The following is a 23,332-nucleotide window of genomic DNA, read 5'->3' on the forward strand; positions in this document are numbered from 1 at the left end:
AAACTTTCTTGCAGTCCGCAGTATGTTTGGTCTCTTTTCTCAAAAGCAGCTCTTCTTTGTTTCCCTTCTTTGCAGAACAAATTTTGAATGATAGATTTTGAATGATGAGTAACAGATGAGCTATACTGTTTTTCAATCATACCTGTCCTGTGAGCCTCTCCTGTGGGTGTACAGGAGGGTATGACAAGCAGGTTTGGGGGGCTGGATGGACTCTTGTGGCATTTTTGTTGCAGTAGGTGGGACCCAAGAAACTCAACCTTTGTGAATGCCACAGACCTATAAAACTGAAAGGACAGTGCTTATAGTATTACATTAATCACTGTATCAATATGTTTTCAAACAGTTGCCAGTAAGATTGAACTGAATCGAAAGCTTATACAGGACCAGCAGGAACAGATTCAACACCTAAAAAGTACCACAAATGAGCTTAAGTCAGAGAAACTTCAGATATCTACTAATTTGCAGCGCCGTCAGCAACTGGAGGAGCAGACTGTGGAATTATCTACTGAAGTTCAGTCCTTACAAAGAGAAATAAAGGTTAAAAAGTCATATATATTTGTTTTTAAGAATAGTTCAGATATGTAAAATGCTCTTTAGTGATGCAGTTGCCGGAGCTGTGGTTATTGTGAGGGCCAAATGAAAATGGTGTATAGAGCTTGTATTAATATATTAAGATTTCTAAGAAAAGATCTGTTAGCCATAATAAGAAGGAACTGGCTACCTGGTTAAGTAGTGAACTTCCTGTCACTGGAGGTCATCAAGTGATGGCTGGTTAACTCCATATAAGGATTCCTGCTTGTTTGGGAGGTTTGTCTTATCTACAAAAATCCTTTGTCCATGGCAGCACTGCCTCTCAGACACTTTTTCTCTTTGAGTCCAGATGTGGTCTCAAGTATTTCCCACTAGAGTGAGCAGACACTTAATTGACACATGGAATGGAGCCCATTGGGCAACCCTCATCTAGATTAATCAAACTTAAGACCCAACAAATTAAATTTTGAAGTTTTGGAAGTGATCTCATCTAGTTTTACCTAATTGTGCACATTCAGTAGCACTAAATATATTACTGAATCTGTTACTCATTACTTTCTTAAGTGTTTTGGGGTTACAAAATATCAGAGGCACAGAGTATGATATAAAATAGTAGAACCACCTTACCTTTATATATTTTACTGCTTATAATGCTCTTTGACATTAAACCATTCTTCAGTCACGCAGAGCTGATGTGGGCCCCTACAAACGCATAAAAATCTAAACCTAAAGCCACATGCTCATATAATTAGGAGCACATGGCATAGACTAAGAATCAAGTCAGTGTCTGACGCAGTATAGCATAGCAGTGTCTGATGTGGCATAGCGTAGCATCTGGATCTAGGTGGGATTTGAATCCTGGCTCTTTCATTTATTGGCTTTTGGGACCTTGGACAAATCATTCCTCTGCTCATCTCAAAATATAACTTGAAAATAATGGTACCTTATAGGATAGCTGGAAGGAGTAAATGAGTTGATTTTTAAAGACTGGTACGTGAAAAGTGACTTTATTAGGACTAGAAAGTCTAACACCTGAAATGGGATAATGGATTGTTATAAAAGACTTTATATTTTTTATATTTTTAGGATGCTAAAGAGCAGGTAAACCCTTTGGAAACAACATTGGAAAAGTTCCAGCAGGAGAAAGAAGAATTAATCAACAAAAAAAATACAAGCAGCAAAATAGCACAGGATAAAGTAAGATTTCATTTATATATTTACTTATCAAAAATATATATTAAAATTATTACTATATTCAGAGCACCATGTTGGACACTAGTATTTAACATGAAATGAAAAACGATAAAATATGGAGTTCCTGTTGTGGCTCAGTGGTTATTGAACCTCGCTAGCAACCATGAGGACACGGGTTCAATCCCTGGCCTTACTCAGTGGGTTAAGGATCCGGCATTGTCATGAGCTGTGATGTAGGTTGCAGACGCGGCTCGGATCCCATGTTGCTGTGGCTGTGGTGTAGGCTGGTGGCTGCAGCTCCGATTGGACCCCTAGCCTAGGAAACTCCATATGCTTCAGGTGTGGCCCTAAAAAGACAAAAGACAAAAAAAAAAAAGAAAAGAAAACATGATAAAATAGTATTTTCAGATTTGTGACCTATCTTGGCATTAAACATTTTTGTTAGAATAATAATTAAACTTAAATTATTTTGCTTCTTGATCTAAAATAGAAATTGAGAATTGAGACTGTTTTTTAATAATCCAGTAGATTTTAAAGGAAGATCATAAAATTTGACTTGAGATAAAATTGGCTGGTAATGGAAACTGGAACGCAGGGCTTCTAACTTCTAAGTCAGTGTTTCACTGTACTTACTGTACTCTCCTACTGTTTTTGTTACCTTTGTGTAAGATATTCCTTGGAAATAAATCTTAAATGCCCTAGTCTCAACCAGTGTGTATTTAATATTTTTCTACAGATAAATGATATCAAAGAGAAGGTTAAAAATATTCATGGTTATGTGAAAGACATTGAAAATTATATTCAAGATGGAAAAGATGAGTATAAGAAGGTAATTTAAAGCTATTAAGTTTAAAATGATTTACTTGTTAATATTTTTATTTCCTATGCTTAAGGAATTTTCTTTTTTTGTAGCAAAAAGAAACTGAACTTAATAAAGTAATAGTTCAACTAAGTGAATGTGAGACGCACAAAGAAAAGGTTAATAAGGAAATGGGAATCATGAGACAAGATATTGATACACAGAAGGTAGGTCTCTGTTGTTAATGACTTATGGTGGCACTTATACCAATAACATTCTTATCTTTCTCTCTTTTTTAAAATTATTATTATTACTATTATTATTATTTTTTTTTTTTTTTTGCTGCTTAGGCCACACCCACAGCATATGGAGAGTCCCAGGCTAGGGGTCAAATCGAAGGTGTAGCTGCTGGCCTACGCCACAGCCACAGCAACCGCAGGATCGGAGCTGCATCTGTGACCTATACCACAGCTAACAGCAAACACCAGATCCTTAACCCACTGAGCGAGACCAGGGATTGAACCTGCAACCTCAAGGTTCCTAGCCAGATTCATTTCTGCTGCGCCATAGCAGGAGCTCCTAAAATTTTTAATATTTGCATTGATTAGAAATGCAAACAGTAATAACACTTCTTTTAATTTTTTTTTTTTTTTTTTTTTACTTTTTAGGGCTGCACCTGTGGCGTATGGAGGTTCCCAGGCTAGGGGTCATATCGGAGCTATAGCTGCTGGCCTGCACCACAGCCACAGTAACACCAGATCCAAGCTACATCTGCAACCTACACCACAGTTCATGGCAACAGTGGATCCTTAACCCACTGAATGAGGCCAGGGATCAAACCCACATTCTCATGGATACTAGTTGGGGTCGTTATCACAGAGCCACAACAGAACTCCCATGAGAACAGCTGAATCTAAAATTTTTTTCCTTTCAATTCAATGGCCAGAAAATTTAACATCAAGTATATAGACGTACTGTTTTTGCGAGACCTCTTACTGCCATGTATGATTGTCAACTTGAAGGTAAAGATCTTAACTAATGGAGTTCCCGTCGTGGCGCAGTGGTTAACGAATCCGACTAGGAACCATGAGGTTGCGGGTTTGGTCCCTGCCCTTGCTCAGTGGGTTAACGATCTGGCATTGCTGTGAGCTGTGGTGTAGGTTGCAGATGCGGCTCGGATCCCGCGTTGCTGTGGCTCTGGCGTAGGCCGGTGGCTACAGCTCTGATTCAACCCCTAGCCTGGGAACCTCCATATGCCGCGGGAGCGGCCCAAGAAATAGCAGCAACAACAACAACAACAAAAAGACAAAAGACAAAAAAAAAAAAAAAAAACTCTCAAAAAAAAAAAAAAAAAAGATCTTAACTAACATGTTTAACAGTACCTAACAGTCTTGGCATATGTTAGGAGACAAATAAAACTGTGGGGGAGACTTTGATAATAGTCTTGCTCTCTTGTGATCTTTTAGATCAGTAGGCTTCATTGTGAGGTTCCTATGCAAGACGATCCAGTGGGGTGTAAGCATAAAATATTAAAACATCTAGTTATATCATTTTATCTCATCATTTAAATTTGTGTTTTGTGTTTACATGGGCCATCTAGATTTGTCCAGGTTTGGAGATTCCTTCACACTAGCTTCTGCCTCTGCTGAGTTATACTTGTTTTTAGGTAAGGCAGATTTAGTGGTTAAGGGTCTGGCATTGTCGCTGCTGTAGCTCAGATCACTTCTGTGGCTCAGGTTCAATCCGTGACCTGAAAACTTCCAAATGCTGTGGGCATGGCCAAAGAAAAAAAAAGTAAGGCAGACTTGGGACTACCTGTCAGCAGTTGCCTACTCTGAAGTACATGTTAATAACTTGAGTATTTTTGTTAATGGATTTAATATTTACATTTAGATACAAGAAAGGTGGCTACAGGATAACCTTACTTTAAGAAAAAGAAATGAAGAACTGAAAGAGGTTGAAGAAGAAAGAAAACAGCATTTGAAGGAAATGGGTCAAATGCAGGTTTTACAAATGAAAAAGTATGTTTTTAAAAATAGTCTTTAGTCCAAAGAAAGGTCTTTATTATTGAAATGTGAAAAATATTCAATACATGTTTTTTAAAAAGAAGTTAAGCTGACATCCTAAATGTCCCTTCTGACTTAAAGGAAGATTGTCACTTTTTATACAAGTGTATTTCATGGCCTTACAAACTGAATTACTGAAGAAGAAATAGATAATATATAGTCATACTATTGACTATGCAGTGATAACCAGTATTAAAAATACCAAGTTCCCAGACTTCTGTGAGCTTATTTCATGAGATAATGGCACCAAGCATAAGGAATATATAGCCTTTGGACCCTTTCTGGGTCAGAGCTTATGCATTCTGTAATTGCCAGTGGAGTTACTGCCAAAGCAATTTGTCATTGATGACCCATTATAAATGGTTCCAATTGTAATTATGTGCCAACCAGAGGTTTTTTTTTTCCTTTTGCGATTAATCTGATTCTTTCATACGGTTTTATTGGTACTTATGCAGTTGCTATATGCCTGCTACAGCAAAAAAGATTTTATTCTTGCTTTGTCTGCCTTAGAGTTGCCTTAGGAATTCCGTAGAACCTGGTTGATGCTAAGACACTAGACTGACTGGTATAAAAGGTTGACTAGCCAAATAGACTTTTGGGAACCATTTCAGCTGGTTATATATAGGCTTCCCAATCATTTGGCCATTCCTTTTAGATTTTTCATTTTTTTTTTCTTGACTTTACAAAGAAATCTGAATCAAAGAATGCTTAAGTTTTTCTAAGGATATAATAAATTGAAATTTAGTTATTAAAACCTAATAAATAGTTAGTCCTATATTATTGCAAGTTCTCTTGGTTTAGCTGTGTTAAATCTCTTTCATCTATCAAGGAAATCAGACTTAATAACTAGAAGAGCTCTTCATCTTTTAAACAGGAAATTACAATGGAAGTCAGGAATGTGGCCCAGATATCCTAACTCCCAAGCCTCAGCTGTTTAACACTGTAATGTTGGTCCTTTTGATGCCAAGTTGGAAAAGTAAAGCTTATAGAGAAGTTTTTAAATGAAACTGTTTATTCCTTGCTACTAAAATGAAAAATAGACATTTTTATAATCCCTTCTGTGATTGTTACATAACAGTACTTTTTACATTCATTCAGACTGCCAGGCACAACTACTCTTCTTCAACCAGATGCAACAGAAATGTCAGCAAAACAGATAATCAGGCCAGGTGTGTAAGGATATCCATAAACTTGAGAGCAGTGCCTAGCAAATAAGAGAATGCTTAATAAGTAATTGTTAAATGAACGAAGATTTTTAAAGCATAGATTAAAATCCATATTATCTACCAAGTTATCTGAAAAGTTTATTTTTCTTTTTTGGTCAATATTGATGCTTTTCATATGTATGGAAGAGAAATTTTGTTCTCATAGAGGAATACAAACTTTTAGTAAATATTACTGCATAAATAGTTTGAGGTAAAATTCTGTTTTATCTGACATACTCTGAGCAAAATGATGAGACCTATTAGTAACTTCTCAGAGTTGGTAATTGTGCATTTCTCATAATGAGAAATTTGTGAATTTGTAATACTCATCATCAAGAATACTTTACTTAGGTTAGCGTCTAAACATCAGGAACTTTTCTAGTGTTCATGTGTTATGAGTCTCCTTCATTCAGCACACGAAAATCAGCCATTTAAAAATGTGGATGCTTCAGAGATTTGGAAGGAAGAAAATTTTCTTTAGTACTGAAGCCTTAAGTAAGAAGCAAGGAGAGACTGTTAACATAGGCTCATTACTAAGGAGGATGATAAATGATATTTATCTATCTGAAGAAATCTGGTTTTTCCACTTCAGCTGCTAAAATCCAAAAATGATCCTCATCTGTCACTTTCCCTCCTAGTGAACATCAGAATTTGGAAGAAAAAATTGAAAATATAAAAAGAAATCACAGTTTGGCAATAGGGCGACAGAAAGGTTATGAGGAAGAAATTATTCACTTTAAGAAAGAACTTCGAGAACCTCAATTTCGGGATGCTGATGAAAAGTATAGGGAAATGCTGATTGTTATGAGAACAACAGAGCTTGTGAACAAGGATCTAGACATTTATTATAAGACCCTTGACCAGTAAGTATTGGGCTAGGGATTTGGTTCCCATTGCAGTCAATATCAACTAGCATAATTTAATCTTCTTTTCTACCTTTTTACTACTTAAATGTATTTCATACTACCAAGGAATGGAAAAATACATGTATGTATTTGTATGCACACACACACGCTTACTTAAATTATGAAGTTATAAAGCATATTAATATTAAGGAGCACTCATGATCCCACCCCCCACACCCAATCCAAGAACTCTGCCATTATCGCTAATTGCCATCCTCTTGTATGCTCCTCCTTATCTCACCCATTTATCACCCCTACTCCCTGTAACCACTGACATAGATTTTTTTTGCTTTCTCTGCTTTATAAAAAAATAATTTTATCATGTGTATATTTTTTGAGCTTTTTAAAAAATGGTATCATATTCTGTATACTCTTCTAGAATTTGCCTTTTTGTTTATCTTGTTTTTATTTACTCATGTTGCTTATAGCTGTGGCTCATGCATTTTCACTGATGTATAGAATTCTACTGTGGAAATATGCCATATGCCATTTTCTAGTAAATGGACACTTGGCTTGTTTCCAGGTCTTTACTAATATAACCCTTGCTTCTGCCAACAGTCTTTTCATGTTTTCTGGAACAAAGGTATAAGAGATTCTCTAGAGTATAGGTGGAAATAAAATTGCTGGGTTGCAGGGTATGCTCAGTTTTACAAAATAATGTTGTTTTCCAAAGTAGTTTTACAACTACTAGTTTTACAACTACTAGTTTTTTACCACTGGCAGAATCTAAGGGTTTTCTTTGATACATCCTCTGATTGATTTTGTCTGTTTCTTAATTTTGGTCAATCTAATGGATTTTAAATGGTAAATCATTGTGATCTTCATTTGCAGTCCCTTGATTTCTAATGATACTAAACATCTTTTTATGTTTGAGCATGTTATCTCTTCTTTGAAATGTTTATGTTCTACTCATTTTTAATGTATTATTGGTAGTCTTACTGATTTGCAGGTGTTCTGTATCTCTTCTGCATTTTAATTCTTTTTCAGTTATATGTGTTATAAATACCTTCTCAAGCTTTTTATATTTATCTTACATTCTTATAGTTTTTTAATACACAGGTTTTATTTTAAGGAAGTTGAATTTACCAATCTTTCCTCTATGGTTAGCTCTTTTGTGTCTCAAAAAATTCTTCACTGTTCCTATAATTTCTTCTAAAAGTCTTGAAGTTTTGCTTTTCACATTCAAATGCATTTAAGTATTTGATTTTAAATTGAATTTTATGTTCAGTATGAAGTAGGAATCCAATTTCATTTTTTCTCTGAGAGATACCAGTCATCCTGACTCTATTGAGTAGTCTATCCTTTTCTTAATGATCTGTGTGTCGGATATCTGAATTCCATGTGTTTATGGCTTGATTCTAGGTTTTATATTCTGTTTCATTTGTCACTTTGTCTGTCTCTGTGCCATTACCAAGACTGTCTTAATTACTGCCACCTTGTATAGGAGAATTTGGGTTTTTATTCACTGTGCCCATCTTTGTCTTTTAACTAGTGAATTTAATCCATTCACTTAATTCATTATAATTGATTACTTAGTGGTATTTATTTATATCTTTTTTCTCTGTTTCCCTGACCTTTATGGGATTATTTTTCTTTATTCTTCCTTTTTCTCTTCATTGGGTTGTAAATGATACATAATACATTAGTTATTTGGGTGTTTACCTTTAATTTTTTAACATGCATATTTTGAGCTAAAAATCAAATGCATTGGTTCCCAAAGCGGTTCTGGAGGAGCATTATTTGCATCATATTGGAATTTGTTAGAAATTCAAATTCCAAGTCTCCACTCCAGATCTGTTAGGTCAGAAATGTTAGGGAAAAGACCCAGCAGTCTGTGTTTTAATAAGTCTTCAGGTGATTTTGATGCACAGCAAAATTTAAGAACCATGGCTCTGATGTGATTTGCTTTATCTTCTTTCTGAATGCTAATTAATTTCTCCTGTCTGCAGTGTTTCTATTGTCTAGTATTTTCATTTTACCTTGTTTTTATATCATCCCAGACTAGTAATAATTGTCGTGGTTTCGTAGTGCTTATTTGAATATAAACCCTCATGTTTACCAATTTCTTATAAGTTCCACTCATTCCTTTTGAGGTACAGTTTCTCTCTCTCCCTCTCTCTCTCTCTCTCTCTCTCTCTCTCTCTCTCTCTCTCTCTCTTTTTTTTTTTTTTTTTTTTTTGGTCTTTTTTGTCTTTTTTAGAGCTGAACCCATGGCATATGGAGGTTCCCAGGCTAGGCATCTAGTCGGAGCTGTTGCTGCCAGCCTATGCCACAGCCACAGCAATGCCAGATCCGAGCCGAGTCTGCGACCTACACCACGGCTTACGGCAATGCTGGATCGTTAACCCACTGAGCAAGACCAGGGATCGAACCCACAACCTCATAGTTCCTAATCGGATTTGTTTCAGCTGTGCCACGATGGGAACTCCTTTTTTTTTTTTTTTTTCCGAAATATGTCTTTTAATAGTTTTTTTTTCAGTGAAGGATTATTTGTAGTAAATTATCTTTCAGTCTTTGCTTTCAATCTTGATACTTTATCTGAGCATAGAGTTCTAGATTGACAGGTTTGTTTTTTCTTTTAGTATTTTGAAAATATTCCATTTTTTTTCTTATCTTCTGTGGTTACTGTTGAGAAAATTCTCATTATTCCTTTAGGAGGTAATTTACCTTTTTTCCTCTGATTCCTTTAAGATTTTTCCTTTGTCTTTATTATCCTGCGTTTTTTTTTTTTTTTTTTTTTTTTTTTTGGCTATGCTTGCTTCATGTGGAAATTCCCGGGCCAGGGATCAAACTCATGCTTGCAGCAGTGACAACACCAGATCCTTAACCTACTGAGCCACTAAGGAATTCCTATTCTGTATTTTTTAAAGAGTGCATCTAGATGTAGGTTTGCTTTTACTTCTGTTCAAGAACTATGCTTATTGATTTGAGGATTGATAGCTTTCATCAATTTTGGAAAATTCTCATGTATTATCTCTTCAAATATTATCCTTTCTCCATTTCATGCTATTCTCCCCTCCTTCATTTCTCATTGGCCATAAATAAACCTTCTCATTTCTTTCCTCCACATTGCTTAACCCTTCTTGCATATATTGGTAATACACTGGGTAACTTCCCCATAAATATCTTTCATTGTACAGATTCTTTAGCTGCTGCTTATACTGCCAGTTTTTAAATATTTATTTTTTATTATAGTTGATTTACAATGTTTCTACTGTACAGCAAAGTGACATACATTTATGTACATTTTTTTTCTGTACAGTCATAAATCTATATACATTTTTTTTCTCATATTATCTTCCATCATGGTATATCCCAAGAGATTGGATACAGTTCCCTGTGCTATACAGTAGGACCTGATTGCTTATCCATTCTAAAATATAATAGTTTGTGTCTACTAATCCCGTGCTCCCAGTCCATCCCATTCCCTCTCCTTCCCTTTAGCAACCACAAGTGTATTCTCTCTCTGAGTCTATTTCTGTTTTGTATATAGGTTCATTTCTGTCATATTTTAGATTCTTCATGTAAATGATATCATGTGGTATTTGTCTTTCTCTTTGATTTCACTTAGTATGAATATCTCTAGTTGCATCCATGTTGCCCCAATGGCATTATTTCATTCTTTTTATGGCTCAGTAATATTCCATTGTATATATGTGCCACATCTTCTTAATCCATTCATCTGTCATTGGACATTTAGGTTGCTTCCCTGTCTTGGCTATTGTAAATAGTGCTGTAATGAACATTGGAGTGCATATATATTTTTGAATTATGATTTTATCTGGATAGTTGCCCGGGAGTGGGATTGCTGGATCATGTGGAAGTCCTGTTTTAGTTTTTTGAGGAACCTCATACTGTTTTCCATAGTGGTTGTACAATTGACATTCCCACCAACAGTGTTGGAGGGTTGGTTCCCTTTTCTCCATGCCCTCTCCAACATTTGTTATTTGTGGACTTCTTAATGATGGCCATTCTGACCAGTGTGAGGTGATACCTCATTGTATTTTTGATTTGCATTTCTCTGGTAAATAGTGATGTTGAGCATCTTTTCATGTGTCTACTGGCCATCCCTTTGTCTTCTTTGGAGAAATGTCTCTTTAGGTCTTCCAGACAGTTTTTGATTGAGTTTTTTTTTTTTTGTTATTGTTGAGTTGTGTGAGTTGTTTGTATATTTTGGAGATTAAGCCCTTGTCAGTTGCATTGTTTGTAGATTTTCTCCCATTCCATAAGTTGCCTTTTTTTTTTTTAAGTGTCCTCTGCTATACAGAAGCTTGTAAGTTTGATTGAGTCCCATCTGTTTATTTTTGTTTTTATTACTGTTGCCTTAGGAGACTCATCTAAGAAAACATGTGTACAGATAATGTTTTGCCTGTGTTCTCTTCTACAGGTTTTATGGTGTCATGTTTTATGTTTAAGTCTTTAAGCCATTTTGAGTTCATCTTTGTGCATGGTGTGAAGGTGTGTTCTAGTTTCATTGATTTATATGCAACTGTTGTGTTTCGCCAGCACCACTTGCTCAAGAGACTGTCTTTGTAATTTCTCCAAGTTCTATTTTTTCATTTTCAGAAATTCTTGTTCTTTTTTCATAGTGTATTTCTCCATAGTATTTTGTTTCCTTCTTTTATGTCTTTAAATATACATATTTTATATTTTCATTCATAAAGCCATTGTTTCATTTCATATTTTTAGGAAATTATTTCTGCTATTTTGTGTGCTGATTCTAGCCTAGCGAAGTATTTTTTGGGTTTCATGTAGTGTTTAATTGTAAACTCTTCTTGTAGTGCTGTTTTATCTGTGAAGCACCCTCATGACCTTTTTGTGTGGATGTCCTTCCACACAGAGATTTTAGTTTTGTATCTGCTAAGCACTCCAACGATAACACTGGCCTGATAGTTTTTCAGTTGGGGAGTTCCTAAACTACACTGGTGGTGTAACAGTGAACCTTAAATCCATGTAAGGCATTTGCCTCAGACTTTGAACTCTCAACTTATTAATTTTCCACTCTTCGATTCAGGGTAATTGGTATAGCTCTTCAAGAGTCTTGGTCTTTATGTTGGGAGTCACTTCTCTCTGCCTCATTTGGGCCCTACTTCGTCCTGTGTCCTGGGTGATAGATAATACCTAATCCTAGCTTATGAAAGGAATAACCAAGTAAATCTGTAGTATCATCACGCATTGACCATTCTGGTTTTTAGTTCCATCTTTGTTTCCACCATGTAAGGATTTGCTTTTCTTTCTTGTGAACTCAACTATAATATAAAATAATATTCTGGCCATGCCCACAGCATGTGGAAGTTCCCATGCTAGGGATCAAACCCATGCCACAGCAGTGACCTGAGCCACTGCAGTGACAATGCCAGATCCTTAACCTACTGCACCACAAGGGAACTCCTAATATAAAGTAATTTTTGTTATACAACTGTCTAGGTATTTGTAGCAGGGAAATTATCACTTATCTCAGATTTTGTTTATTGTTGTTTTCTAAAAGGGGAAATCTTCTCAATGCTAAGAGAACTCCACAGACAGGGTCTCTTCTCTTTTAAGGTTTCTTCTGCAAAGAGCATAGTGAACCAGACCAGCCTCAGGAAGTGGCATTCAGACCACAAGGCTGAGGAGAACAGGAAGACCCCTTACTTTTCAGTGTGAGGATTCTTTTAGTTAATGATAACAAATCTATCTCCTAGCCATAGCTCTGGCATGTACAAGTTTGAGGAAGCACATAGTCTTTTAAAAGGTAAGTGAAAACTCAGTGAGCCAATTATGTTAGTCATTTTTTAAAATAAGTACTAATAAGGTTTTTGTTGGAGAGTTCCTGTTGTGGCTCAGTGGTAATGAATCCAACTAGTACCATGATGACACGAGTTTGATCCCTGACCTCGCTCAGTGGGTTAAGGATCTGATGTTGCCATGAGCTGTGGTGTAGGTTGCAGACGTGGCTCGGATCCCACGTTGCTGTAGCTGTGGTTTAAGCTGGCTGCTGCAGCTCTGATTCAACCCCTAGCCTGGGAACTTCAATATGCTGTACGTGTGGCCCTAAAATGACTAAAGAAATAAGTAAATAAGACTTTTGTTAGATTAAGTTTGACTTCTGAAATGACTTTTGGAGGGATATGTCTTCTGTCTTTCACTCTGAATGAATAGGTTAGCATTATAATGCCCCTTGGGTCCAGAAAGGCTCATGGAAATGTATGCCTGTACCAAGTAGGAACTTTTGTTTTTTAACCTCTTTGAATATTGAAATCTCTCCTAGATTTTTAGATCCAACAGTTTAAATTGTTGAAATTTAATGTTTTGAAATAAGAGCCCAAACAAGACGTTAATAAAGAATCCTTGCCTGGTAGACTATATATAGACAACATGTCTTTTTATAATTAGTTAATTAATTTTGCTTTTTTTCTTTTTCTTTCTTTCTTAGGGCTACACTTCCTGCACATGGAAAGTCCCAGGTCTGGGATTGAATTGGGGCTGCAGCCACTGGCCTTTTTAAAAAATAAAATTCCATAATTCTTTTTACTCTTTCCTGCTCCCTCATATATGCCTTTAGAAAGCTTTTAGCCTTTTTTTTTTCTTTTTTTTTTTTTTCCCCCTTGCTATTTAGGGCTGCACCCACAACATATGGAGGTTCCCAGGCTAGGAATTGAATTGGAGCTACAGCCTACACCACAGCCTTAGAAATGTGGGATCCGAGCCACATCTACAACCTATACCACAGCTCACAGCAATGCCAAATCTTTAACCCACTGAGCGAGGCCAGGGATCGAACCCACAACCTCATGGTTCCTAGTTGGATCTGTTTCTGCTGTGCCACGACGGGAACTCCCCAAGAAAGCTTTTAGCCTTTTTATTTATTTATTTTTAGGGCCCCACCTGCAGTGTACGAAAGTTCCCAGGCTAGGGATCGAATCAGAGTTGCAGCTGCCAGCCACAGCCACAGCAAACCCAGATCTGAGCCATGTCTGTGACCTACACCACAGCTCACGGCAACACTGGATCCTTAACCCACTGAGTAAAGCCAGGGATCAAACCTGCATCTTCATGGATGCTAGTCAAGTTCATTACTGGTGAGCCAAATGGGAACTCCGGGCTTTTAGTTTTTTGAGTTCTTAATAGCTGAGGCTGCATATGCAGTAAACTTACCAAACGTTTGTTGAGTACTAAGGAATAGGTGACCCAGTCCTTACTGGCAAGTTTATTTGAAGACACAGAACTGTCTTTTATCAGTAAAAATTTACACTATAAAGCAGGATAACTTAACTTGGTTTTGATAAAAAATTAAACTAAATCTTTTGGAGTTCCCGTGGTGGCTCAGTGGTTAACGAATCCGACTAGGAACCATGAGGTTGCCGGTTTGATCCCTGGCCTTGCTCATTGGGTTAAGGATCTGGCGTTGCCGTGAGCTGTGGTGCAGGTTGCACATGCGGCTCGGATCCCACATTGCTGTGGCTCTGGTGTAGGCCAGCAGCTACAGCTCCGATTCAACCCCTAGCCTGGGAACCTCCATATGCTGCGGGAGCAGCCCAAGAAATTGCAAAAAGACAAAGAAAAAAAAAATTAAACTAAATCTTTTAAAAAGCAGGAAATGTGTGTAAAAGTTGATAAATTTTACTTTTTTGAGGCCCCAAAAATCCATAATATGTGATTAAAAGTGTTGTCTCTAGGGATAACCTGAATCTGAATCTGTTGACATGTAGCAAATTATTCAAGTGCCCCAAGCTTCACTTTCCTTATCTATAAAAGGGAAATCTTTTTTTTAAGTCTTTTATAGCATTCAATATAGAGTCAAGTTAAAAGAGAAACTTTTGTCATGTTTCATTCTTCAACGTGTATTATTAAATCTTTATTTCTTAAGAGCAGTAAGGAATTTAACTTTACCAAGAAAATGCAGGTTTCCATTGTTTCTCTTTAAACATGCTTTAAGAGAGTTCCCATTGTGGCTCAGTGGAAACGAACCCAACTAGTATCCACGAGGATACAGGTTTAATCCCTGGCCCCCCTCAGTGGGTGAAGGATCTGGCGTTACCATGAGCTTTGGTGTACGTTGCAAACACAGCTGATCCCACATTGCAGTGGCTGTGGTGTAGGCCTGCAGCTACAGCTACGACTCGACCCCTCCCCTGGGAACTTCCATATGCCACAGCTGTGGCCCTAAAAAGCAAAACAAATATTTTAAAAATGCTTTAAGACTAAATTTCTCAAGTTCTGGCTCTGCAGAAGAGATACTAATATTAATTTAATACTTATATGTGTTAGCCATAATCTAATTGAATTCTTGCATCTACCCTGTAAAGGGCAAGTATTTATCAGAGAGGTTAAGTAGACTGTCCAAGATTACCCAGCTAAATAGTAGAGATAAATTAAATCTCAGAACTGAGGCCTTTCTATTCCTACTATACTGTGCTGCTACCATGTACTCCTTTGCTTTCCTTAATCTTTAAATAACTAAAATTTATATGAGAATGTTTTCTTAACTGTTACTTAACTCATACTTGCTGATTTAGAGCCACAATAGCCACAATATATTTTAGTATATTTTATACCTCCTCAGTGAAGTAAGTATGTATGTATGTGCATAATATAAATTGTCATGTATATTAGGATTTTGTTCAATTAAGATTTGAGTGCTTATATTGATATTGTTCTAGATATTATATATTAAGTATACAGGGATGAAGAAATAGAAAATTAAGAAATTCATAAACAATGAAAATTAACTATGGTGGTGGGAATAATTGAGGGGCTTCTTTAGCCCTTTTCTAAGACAGGATCTTTTTTCAGAATGTGACATTTAAGTCTACGGCCATACCACCCTGAATGCACCCGATCTCATCAGAATGTGACATTTAAGCTGGGACCTGCTTGATGAGGGGAAGCAAGATACGCAGAAGGCTGAGATACAAGCATTCTAGATAGAATATCTGATACAGAGGCCCCAAGACCAGTAGAACATGAATGTTCAAGGAACAGGAAGAAGGCAGGCCCAGCTGGGGTATCGTGAGCAGGGGGATAAGGTCAGAGAGAGATGGCTCCCACACTGTGCCATGCCTTGGAGCCTTGGTAAACAGTTTGATTTTATTCTAAGTGGGATTGAAAGACACTGGAGGGTTTGAAGGAGAGAGGTAATATGATCTGAGTCATGGTTTAAAGAAATCACACTGGTTGCTGTGTGGAGAATGGGTTATAGGGGCACCCGGCAGAGAGTGATAGACTGAATAGGTGATAGCAGTAGAAGGGAGAGAAGTAGATGGACTTGATTTTTGTTTTGGAGATAGAGTTGACAGGCCTTGCTTCTGAATTGAATGTTGGGAAGGAAAAGGAAAAGAATCAAAGATTGATCCTACATATTTTAAATTGAGCAACAGGATGTTGGGGAAGCAAATTGCCATTCCCTGAAATGGGCAGGATTGAGTGGAAAATCTAGAATTCTGATTTGAACAGATGAAGTTTGAGGTGCCTATAGACCTCTGAGTAGAGATGTCAGGCAGGAAGTTGGATGTGTAATCTAGAGTTTAGGAGAAAGGTATATACATTTGGGAATGTATATATGTAGTACATATAGCCATGGAGTGAGATTACATATGGAATAACTGTCGATAGAGAAGGAGTGAGTCCCAAGACTCAGATGTTTACAAATCCAGTGAAGTGGTAGCTGATGAAGTAGGAGAAAAACCTTAAAGATAGGGTATCTGGAAAACCACGTGAAGGAAGTATTTCAGGAATCTAATGTTACCGAGAGGTCAAATGACATGAAGACTAAGAAGTGACCCTTGAATTTGATAAAGTGGCAGATGATCATGACTTTGGGGAGCAATCTCAGTGGCACAGTTGGAACCAAAGCCCTAGATTTGGATAAGGAGAAAATGGGTGAAATGGAGACAGTGAGTAGAGAGAATTCTTTTAAGAGCTCTGCTGTGAAGAGGAGAAAAATGGGGTGCTAACTAAAGGTGACTGAGCGGCCAGCTTAGGTAGGTAGGTTGGTTTTGTCTTAAATTTTATTTGCACATACTCTGCTACAAGGTGGCACCTCTTCTCAGTACATTGGCCTGCAGACCTAGGGTTTCATGTGGGTTAACTGAATACAAAATTATACCCAGGAGCCCACCAGCTACCCCCATACTCTAAGAGCCATTGGCAGCAGGAACAAGAGGAATTCCCTCAATAAGGCATCTGTTCATTCAAAAATCCCTGTTTTAGAGTTGCCTGGTGACCTAATGGTTAAGGATTCAGCATTGTTACTACTGTGACATGGGTTTGATCCCTAGCCCAGGGACTTCTGCATGCAATAGGTGAGGCCAAAAACAAAACTAAACAATCCCTGTTCTATCCTCTCTTAAAGGACTCTGGGAAGACAGAAATATCATACCCTGTCCCTCCTGCAAAGTGGTAACAGTTCAAAACGGAGACCATGGTAGCTCCACAGTCTATACTTGACTTGGGCCTTGAATATTGAAGGAAGGGCATTTCAGTAGAGAAAAGTGGTACAATCACAGGGGCATCACACTGAGCAGAGTGAGTGCATGTGAGGGAGATTGATGGGGCCAGTCAGGAGCTTGTGGGTGTGGGGAGGCACAGGGGTGCTTTCCAGCAGTTAAGGCTTGCCTGAGGAATAAGACCAGGCTGTTTACTGAGTTCTGTTATCTGGTAATCAGATGGATTCTTTTAAATGAGAAGGCAAGAAGTGGTACAGATTTCCCCAAAATTGAGTGTTTGTGGGCTTGTGCTAGCAAATCTTAAGGTTTATACCGTGATCCTTAAATTTGCCTTTTCACCTAGAAGAAAAGGTCCAAAATTTCCCTCAGTGTTTCATCTCTTAGAAGAAGCATGCAGTCAGTGTAATTTTTGCATTCATCTATTTTAGGTAACACAGGAAATCAGCAGTGCATTTTCAAGAAAAGCTGATTACCATCTGTTATTAGTAATCATCTGAAACCATCACTGATAATAAGCATTGCCAGTGGCCAGAGACACTTATACTCGATATGAAGAGGGAAGACATCCATTATTTAGAATTTATTAGCCCTTATCCATGCCTTTATAAAAGACGTCAATTACAATTAAGTGATTTTTGGAATATATCATTCAAGTACAGTGTTTTATCCTACCCTCAGAATGTCCCACTGTCGTTTTTCTCCAAACGTGGAATTTTGCATCTTAAGTTGTATTTCCCCTGAGATTCAATGGAAACAGAACTTTTATACTTTTGCATCCAAGGCAGCCAACTTCCTTTGAGTCTGTTCAGAGCCTGGTCTCTTAAAATCAAGGAGAGCTTGGGGATGAGGGTTTTATCCAAGACTCAGCTTGTGGCCACCATTCTCATTCTTACCTTGGATACAGTAGTTTGATATCAGCAGCCCCTGTAGTATCAAAGCAGGTGGGTTACAGAAACCAATGATAGCTAGTGGCATTTCATAGTCACTTGCAGTGTTTTTAAACCAAATATTTATCAACTCACTATAGCAGTAGTGGTTGACTCATTGCCTGAACTTTAAAAGCTAAAATTTAGGAGGCTGGCTAAAGGAAATTACAGCAGTTTAAAAGTTTTCAGGGTTTCAGGAAATTAGTTTAATAGTCTTAAAGGTTTTATCTAGGAAAAGAGGACTTTTTTCTTTTAAATGTGCAACTCGGACTTGGCAAATTAGGGATTTTGAAATTGTGCTGAGTAATGCAAATCACTATTAGTTTGGAGCGTGATACTCATCATACCATTTCCCTTATACTAGAGGGCTTCCACTGACCTAAATGTAGGAAGACAGGAAATTCTCAGGGTTGTAACTACCGGGCAGTAGGAAGGAGTATCCAATATAATAATGAATAATAAAACTGGTCTTAGCCAATTTTCTGATGACTTATGTACCTCATAGTTTGGTACAATTTTATATATAAGGATGAGGATAATACTGTTGGAAAATGCCTTTTGTACATACGATCTTTTCTAATGCTTTTTCCAGCTTGGATAATCTTCATGAACTTAATAGTTTTTATCCTCCTTTTGAACTAATTTTTTAATTAGGAAGGCACATAGGTATTTGGCTCTTTTAATTATTATTTTATTCACTGAAATAGCTTGAGACATGGGGAAATCCAGTTCAAGATTTGCCATTGTTCAGGAGTTCACTGGTGGCCTAGTTGTTAAAGGATCCAGTGTTGTCATAGCTGTGGCTTGGATCACTGCTGTGACACGAGTTTGATCCCTGGCCTGGGAACTTCTCCATGCCTTGAGTTTGTCCCCCCCCCCCCAAAAAAAAGATTTGCCATTTTATGTGTGCTTCTAATTTTAAGCATCAGTTCAAATTTTGCAAAATAGTAACTAAACTTCCTCAGTAGCTTGAATCCTCGAAATGATTTAAATATGAAAGAAGTAAGAGCTGGAAAATTCTTTTCCCGCCAAGTGAGGTTTTGGTCTACCTGCTTTCTAATGACTCCACTTCAGGCATTCAGTTCTCTACCAAGTCCTGAGATGATTTTAAAAGTGGCCTCAGGAGTTCCCGTCGTGGCACAGTGGTTAATGAATCTGCCTAAGAACCATGATGTTGCAGGTTCGATCCCTGCCCTTGTTCAGTGGGTTAAGGATCTGGCATTGCCGTGAGCTGTGGTGTAGGTCACAGATGCAGCTTGGATCCCCCATTGCTGTGGCTCTGGCGTCGGCCAGTGGCTACAGCTCCGATTTGACCCCTAGCCTGGGAACCTCCATATGCCGCAGGAGCAGCCCAAGAAAAGACCAAAAAAAAAAAAAAGAAAAAAAATGTGGCCTCAGAGCAGTGTAGCAGCAGAAACCCTATTCTGGGGAGTGCTGATATGCTTCATTTGTGATATCAAGCTAGAATCCAAATATACTTAGAAAGTAGCTAATTCGGAGGCTTACAGAAGCTTTTTATTAAAGATCCAAGTGTGGAAGCAGTTGGACAGCATAGAACAAAAAGGAAAGTCACATAGAAGTTGCTGGGGCAGAAGCTGTAGTGCAAAGAGGGCTAAAGGATGGTACCATACAGCGTTCAAAGGAGGTGTCCACGTGAAGAAGGAAGGGGGACGTGGATGAAAATAGCATTGCACTCTACACTAGCAGATAGCCCTCTCGTTTTTTAATAGACTATTTTTTAAAGCAGTTTTTGATTCACAGTAAAATTGGGCAGAAAGTACAGAGATTTCCCATATACCTCTGCTCCCCTCGACCCAACCACAGCCTCCCTCACTGTCGGCACCCCTTACCAGAGTGGTACGTTTGACGAACCTGCATTCCCACATCCTACTCACCCCAAATCTGTAATTCACATTATAGTTCACTTGTGGTGGTGTACATTCTATGGGTTTGCACAAATGTTTAATGACATGTAACTACCGTTATAGTATCATAAGAAACAGTTTCACTGATAAATGTCTTTTTGTCTTTGGGCCTCACTGCGCCTCCTTTCAAACAGTTAATATGTAAGGCCCTTGTCATTTGCGAGGATCACATCCTAAGGCTTTCGTGGATCACCGCAATTATAAATATACCACTAAAACCATCATTTGTCCTCATCAAATGCAATATAGACTGTGACTGAAGTTTTTAAGGAAATCTTTCAGATTCTGAAAGGTATTTAAATATAAGACTGATTTATAAATCACTTTTCTTAGCTCTTAGACCTTTCACTCTCTTTTGGGAATCAGTTTTCACAAAACATACACTTCATATGCGTTAGTATTGTATGCATTTAGCTGAGTGACATGCAAACTCCAGGCACATGGTGGGGCTTGATGCAACTAGCCCACAATAGATTCCAGCCCATGAAATTTACATTTTGCATCAGCAGAATGATAGTTTAGTTTACTAGAGGCCACAGACCTTCAACATCATTCTTAAATGTTAATGACCTATAAAAAATGTAGTAAATTAATCTTCGGGTATGTATATTTCAGTCAGTAGTCGGCTCCCACACGGTTTGTGCGGCATACTCATTCAGAGCTGCTTTTCTTCCACAGCCCACACCTGAGTCAGACTCGCCTTAACTCTTATCTGTATAGCTGTGGTAGTCTTCCCTCCATTATTCCTCTCACTCCGGTTATCCTTCTACCAGGTTAATTTTCTTAAAGCTGGTGGTAGGTGTTCTCTTCTAATTTTAGGAAAGACTACACACATGGCCTTTTCCATTTCTCCTCTCAGTACTCAACATGTTCTAACCAAACTGAACTATTTAAATCCTTTAAGACACCTTGTATTTTACTGTGATGTTTCTTGTCCTTTTGAACATTACCTTCATGAAGCCCTTCCCAAACAGATGTAATTTTTTTCCCTTTGTACACCATAATATCTCATACCACGTAACTCATTTAGGCTTGTGTTACAGATATCTATACTTCTCTACTCCTTTATTTCTGCAGATCACAGAACAGGATTCAAATTGGGACTTAGGTTCATTTCCATGACAGTGTCTGACGTTTATTCTGCACTTAAGTATTACTACATTGGTGGCATGTTTTCATTTCCTTGGCAGTGCTTTTGCATATATGTACACTATGTATCTTTTTTTGGCTTTATGTGAATACTGTCACACAGTAGGGCTTTTTCTTTTACACTTTACTATGTGAGGAAATCATGTTCACATATGTAAATGCGTCATTTTTAAAAAGTAAGTATGTTGGGTTTTTGTTTTTTGGCTGCACTTGTGCCATGCGGAAGTTCCTGGGCCAGGTTCAAACCCAAACCACAGCAGTGGCAACACTGAATCCTTAACCACTAGGCTACCAGGGAGCTCCGTGTATCTCATTACTTTTAATGGCTGCATAGTGTTTCTATAAAATGGATGTTACCTACTTTATTTAACTACTGGTAGACATATTAGGAAACTCTTAAATGCTTGCTGCTACAGATAATTCTGCAGTGTATGTCTTTGCACACTTGTGCAGATATACCAGAAAGATAGCTTCTTAGAAATAGAGTAACTGGGTCAGAGGGTATGTACATTATTAAATTGTTGGTGCCACATCGCCCTTCAGAAACACAAAATATATGTTTCTACCAGTATTGTTATCAAAGTACCCATTTCTTTAGGTCTGCATTTCATATTATCAGCTTTTTAAATTTTTGACAATCTGTTGCACCAAATCATTCTCACTTTAATTTCCCTATTTAATTGGCAAGGACAAATCTGCTTTTCTAAGTGATTTGTACCACTTTTTCATAATAGATTCTGGATGTTAATCCTTTAACACACATTGCAAGTAATTATTCCCAGTCTGTCATTTGACCTTTAACTTGATGTTGTTAACTGTGACTGAATTTTTAGGTAAGCAAATCTTTAGTCTTTATACCTATAACTTCTCAATTTAGAAGGACTTTTCCAATCCTAAGATTATAAAAATGTTTTAATAGTCTCATTTATTTTTAATCTTTTATTTGGATTTTATTTGAAATTTAATGAAAGATGATACAATTTTAATTTTTTTTCTCTTTCCAACACTATTAAAACCTTTTCCATTGATTTAAAATGTCAATTATAAACTAAATTTCTGTGTGTATTTTGTTTTAATTTTTATTCCTGTCCCAGTGCTGTGATTTTATTCATTTGTATCTCTAAAATAAAAGCTTAAGAGTCACATTGCAGGTTTCATTTAAAAAAATCTTGACAGTTTTGTTTGGATCGCATTTAATTTATTGATTACTCAGGGGGAGTGGACACCTTTGCGATATTGAGTCTCCCATTTTGGACCCTATAATATGTCTCTCCTGTTTATTCAGGGTTGTTTTGTTTTGTCCTATTATAAAGTTTTCTAGCTTTTTCCTGTAGATTATGTACCTTTTTGTTAGATTTCTCCCTTAGGTATATTTCATATTTTTTCTTGCCACCATGAATAGGATCCATTTTTCTATTATGTTTCTTATTGGGTTTTGCTACTAGACTATGTTTATTTCTGACCATCTTATTGGTCTTAGTAATTTTTAAGTTGATTTCTTACGTTTTCCTGAGTGTGCAGTTAAATCACCTGCATAAACAGTGACAAGTTGTTTTTGTTCCTTTCTTTTATTCTTCTTTTTATTGTCTTGCTCAATTGTTAGGGATTTCTAGGACATTATTTTAGAGTAGCAATAATAAGAGGTATCTTTTTTTGGTTTTGTTTTGTTTTTTCTCTGTTGTTTTTTATTTCCCTCTTAAGTGTAGAGAATATGATTTTGAAAAGGGCACTTTCAACTCCATAAGAATTAGGAATCAATCTCATGGGGCAGTGTTTCCCAAAGTACATTCTGAGAGATACTGATTCCTTGAGAGAGAGGTATCGTTCTCTTATTCTTAGCTTTAGGAGGAACAATTTTTTTTTTTTTTTTTTTTGGTCCTTTTTTTTTTCCCCAGGGCCACACCTGCGGCATATAGAGGTTCAGCTAGGGGTCAAATCGGAGCTGTAGCTGCCAGTCACAACCACAGCCACAACCACAGCAATCCCAGATCCGATCCATGTCTGTGACCTATACCACAGCTCACATCAACACTGGATCCTTAACGTACTGAGTGAGGCCAGGGATTGAATCTATGTCTTCATTGATCCTAGTTGGGTTCGTTAACCACTGAGTCACAACGGGAACTCCAGGAGGAGTTTTATAAAATTTTATATTTTAATATTAAGTTTGATGTTTACTGTAGCTGATAGTCATTTTGTCTAAGA

General features: G+C 37.3%; 1 protein-coding gene across 1 annotated transcript in view; it reads left to right on the top strand.

The window, feature by feature from the left end:
• The window catches only part of RAD50 (RAD50 double strand break repair protein), a 94,729-nt gene that overhangs the window by 61,664 nt on the left and 9,733 nt on the right, over window positions 1-23,332 (top strand). The window contains exons 16-21 of the mRNA XM_003354274.4: window positions 344-537; window positions 1,618-1,728; window positions 2,462-2,554; window positions 2,638-2,751; window positions 4,418-4,545; window positions 6,434-6,658. Of these exons, the coding sequence (XP_003354322.2) occupies window positions 344-537; window positions 1,618-1,728; window positions 2,462-2,554; window positions 2,638-2,751; window positions 4,418-4,545; window positions 6,434-6,658 (865 nt within the window). The remainder of the gene's footprint in view (window positions 1-343; window positions 538-1,617; window positions 1,729-2,461; window positions 2,555-2,637; window positions 2,752-4,417; window positions 4,546-6,433; window positions 6,659-23,332) is intronic.

Source organism: Sus scrofa, chromosome 2 (assembly GCF_000003025.6).
Source record: "Sus scrofa isolate TJ Tabasco breed Duroc chromosome 2, Sscrofa11.1, whole genome shotgun sequence".
NCBI lineage: Eukaryota > Metazoa > Chordata > Mammalia > Artiodactyla > Suidae > Sus > Sus scrofa.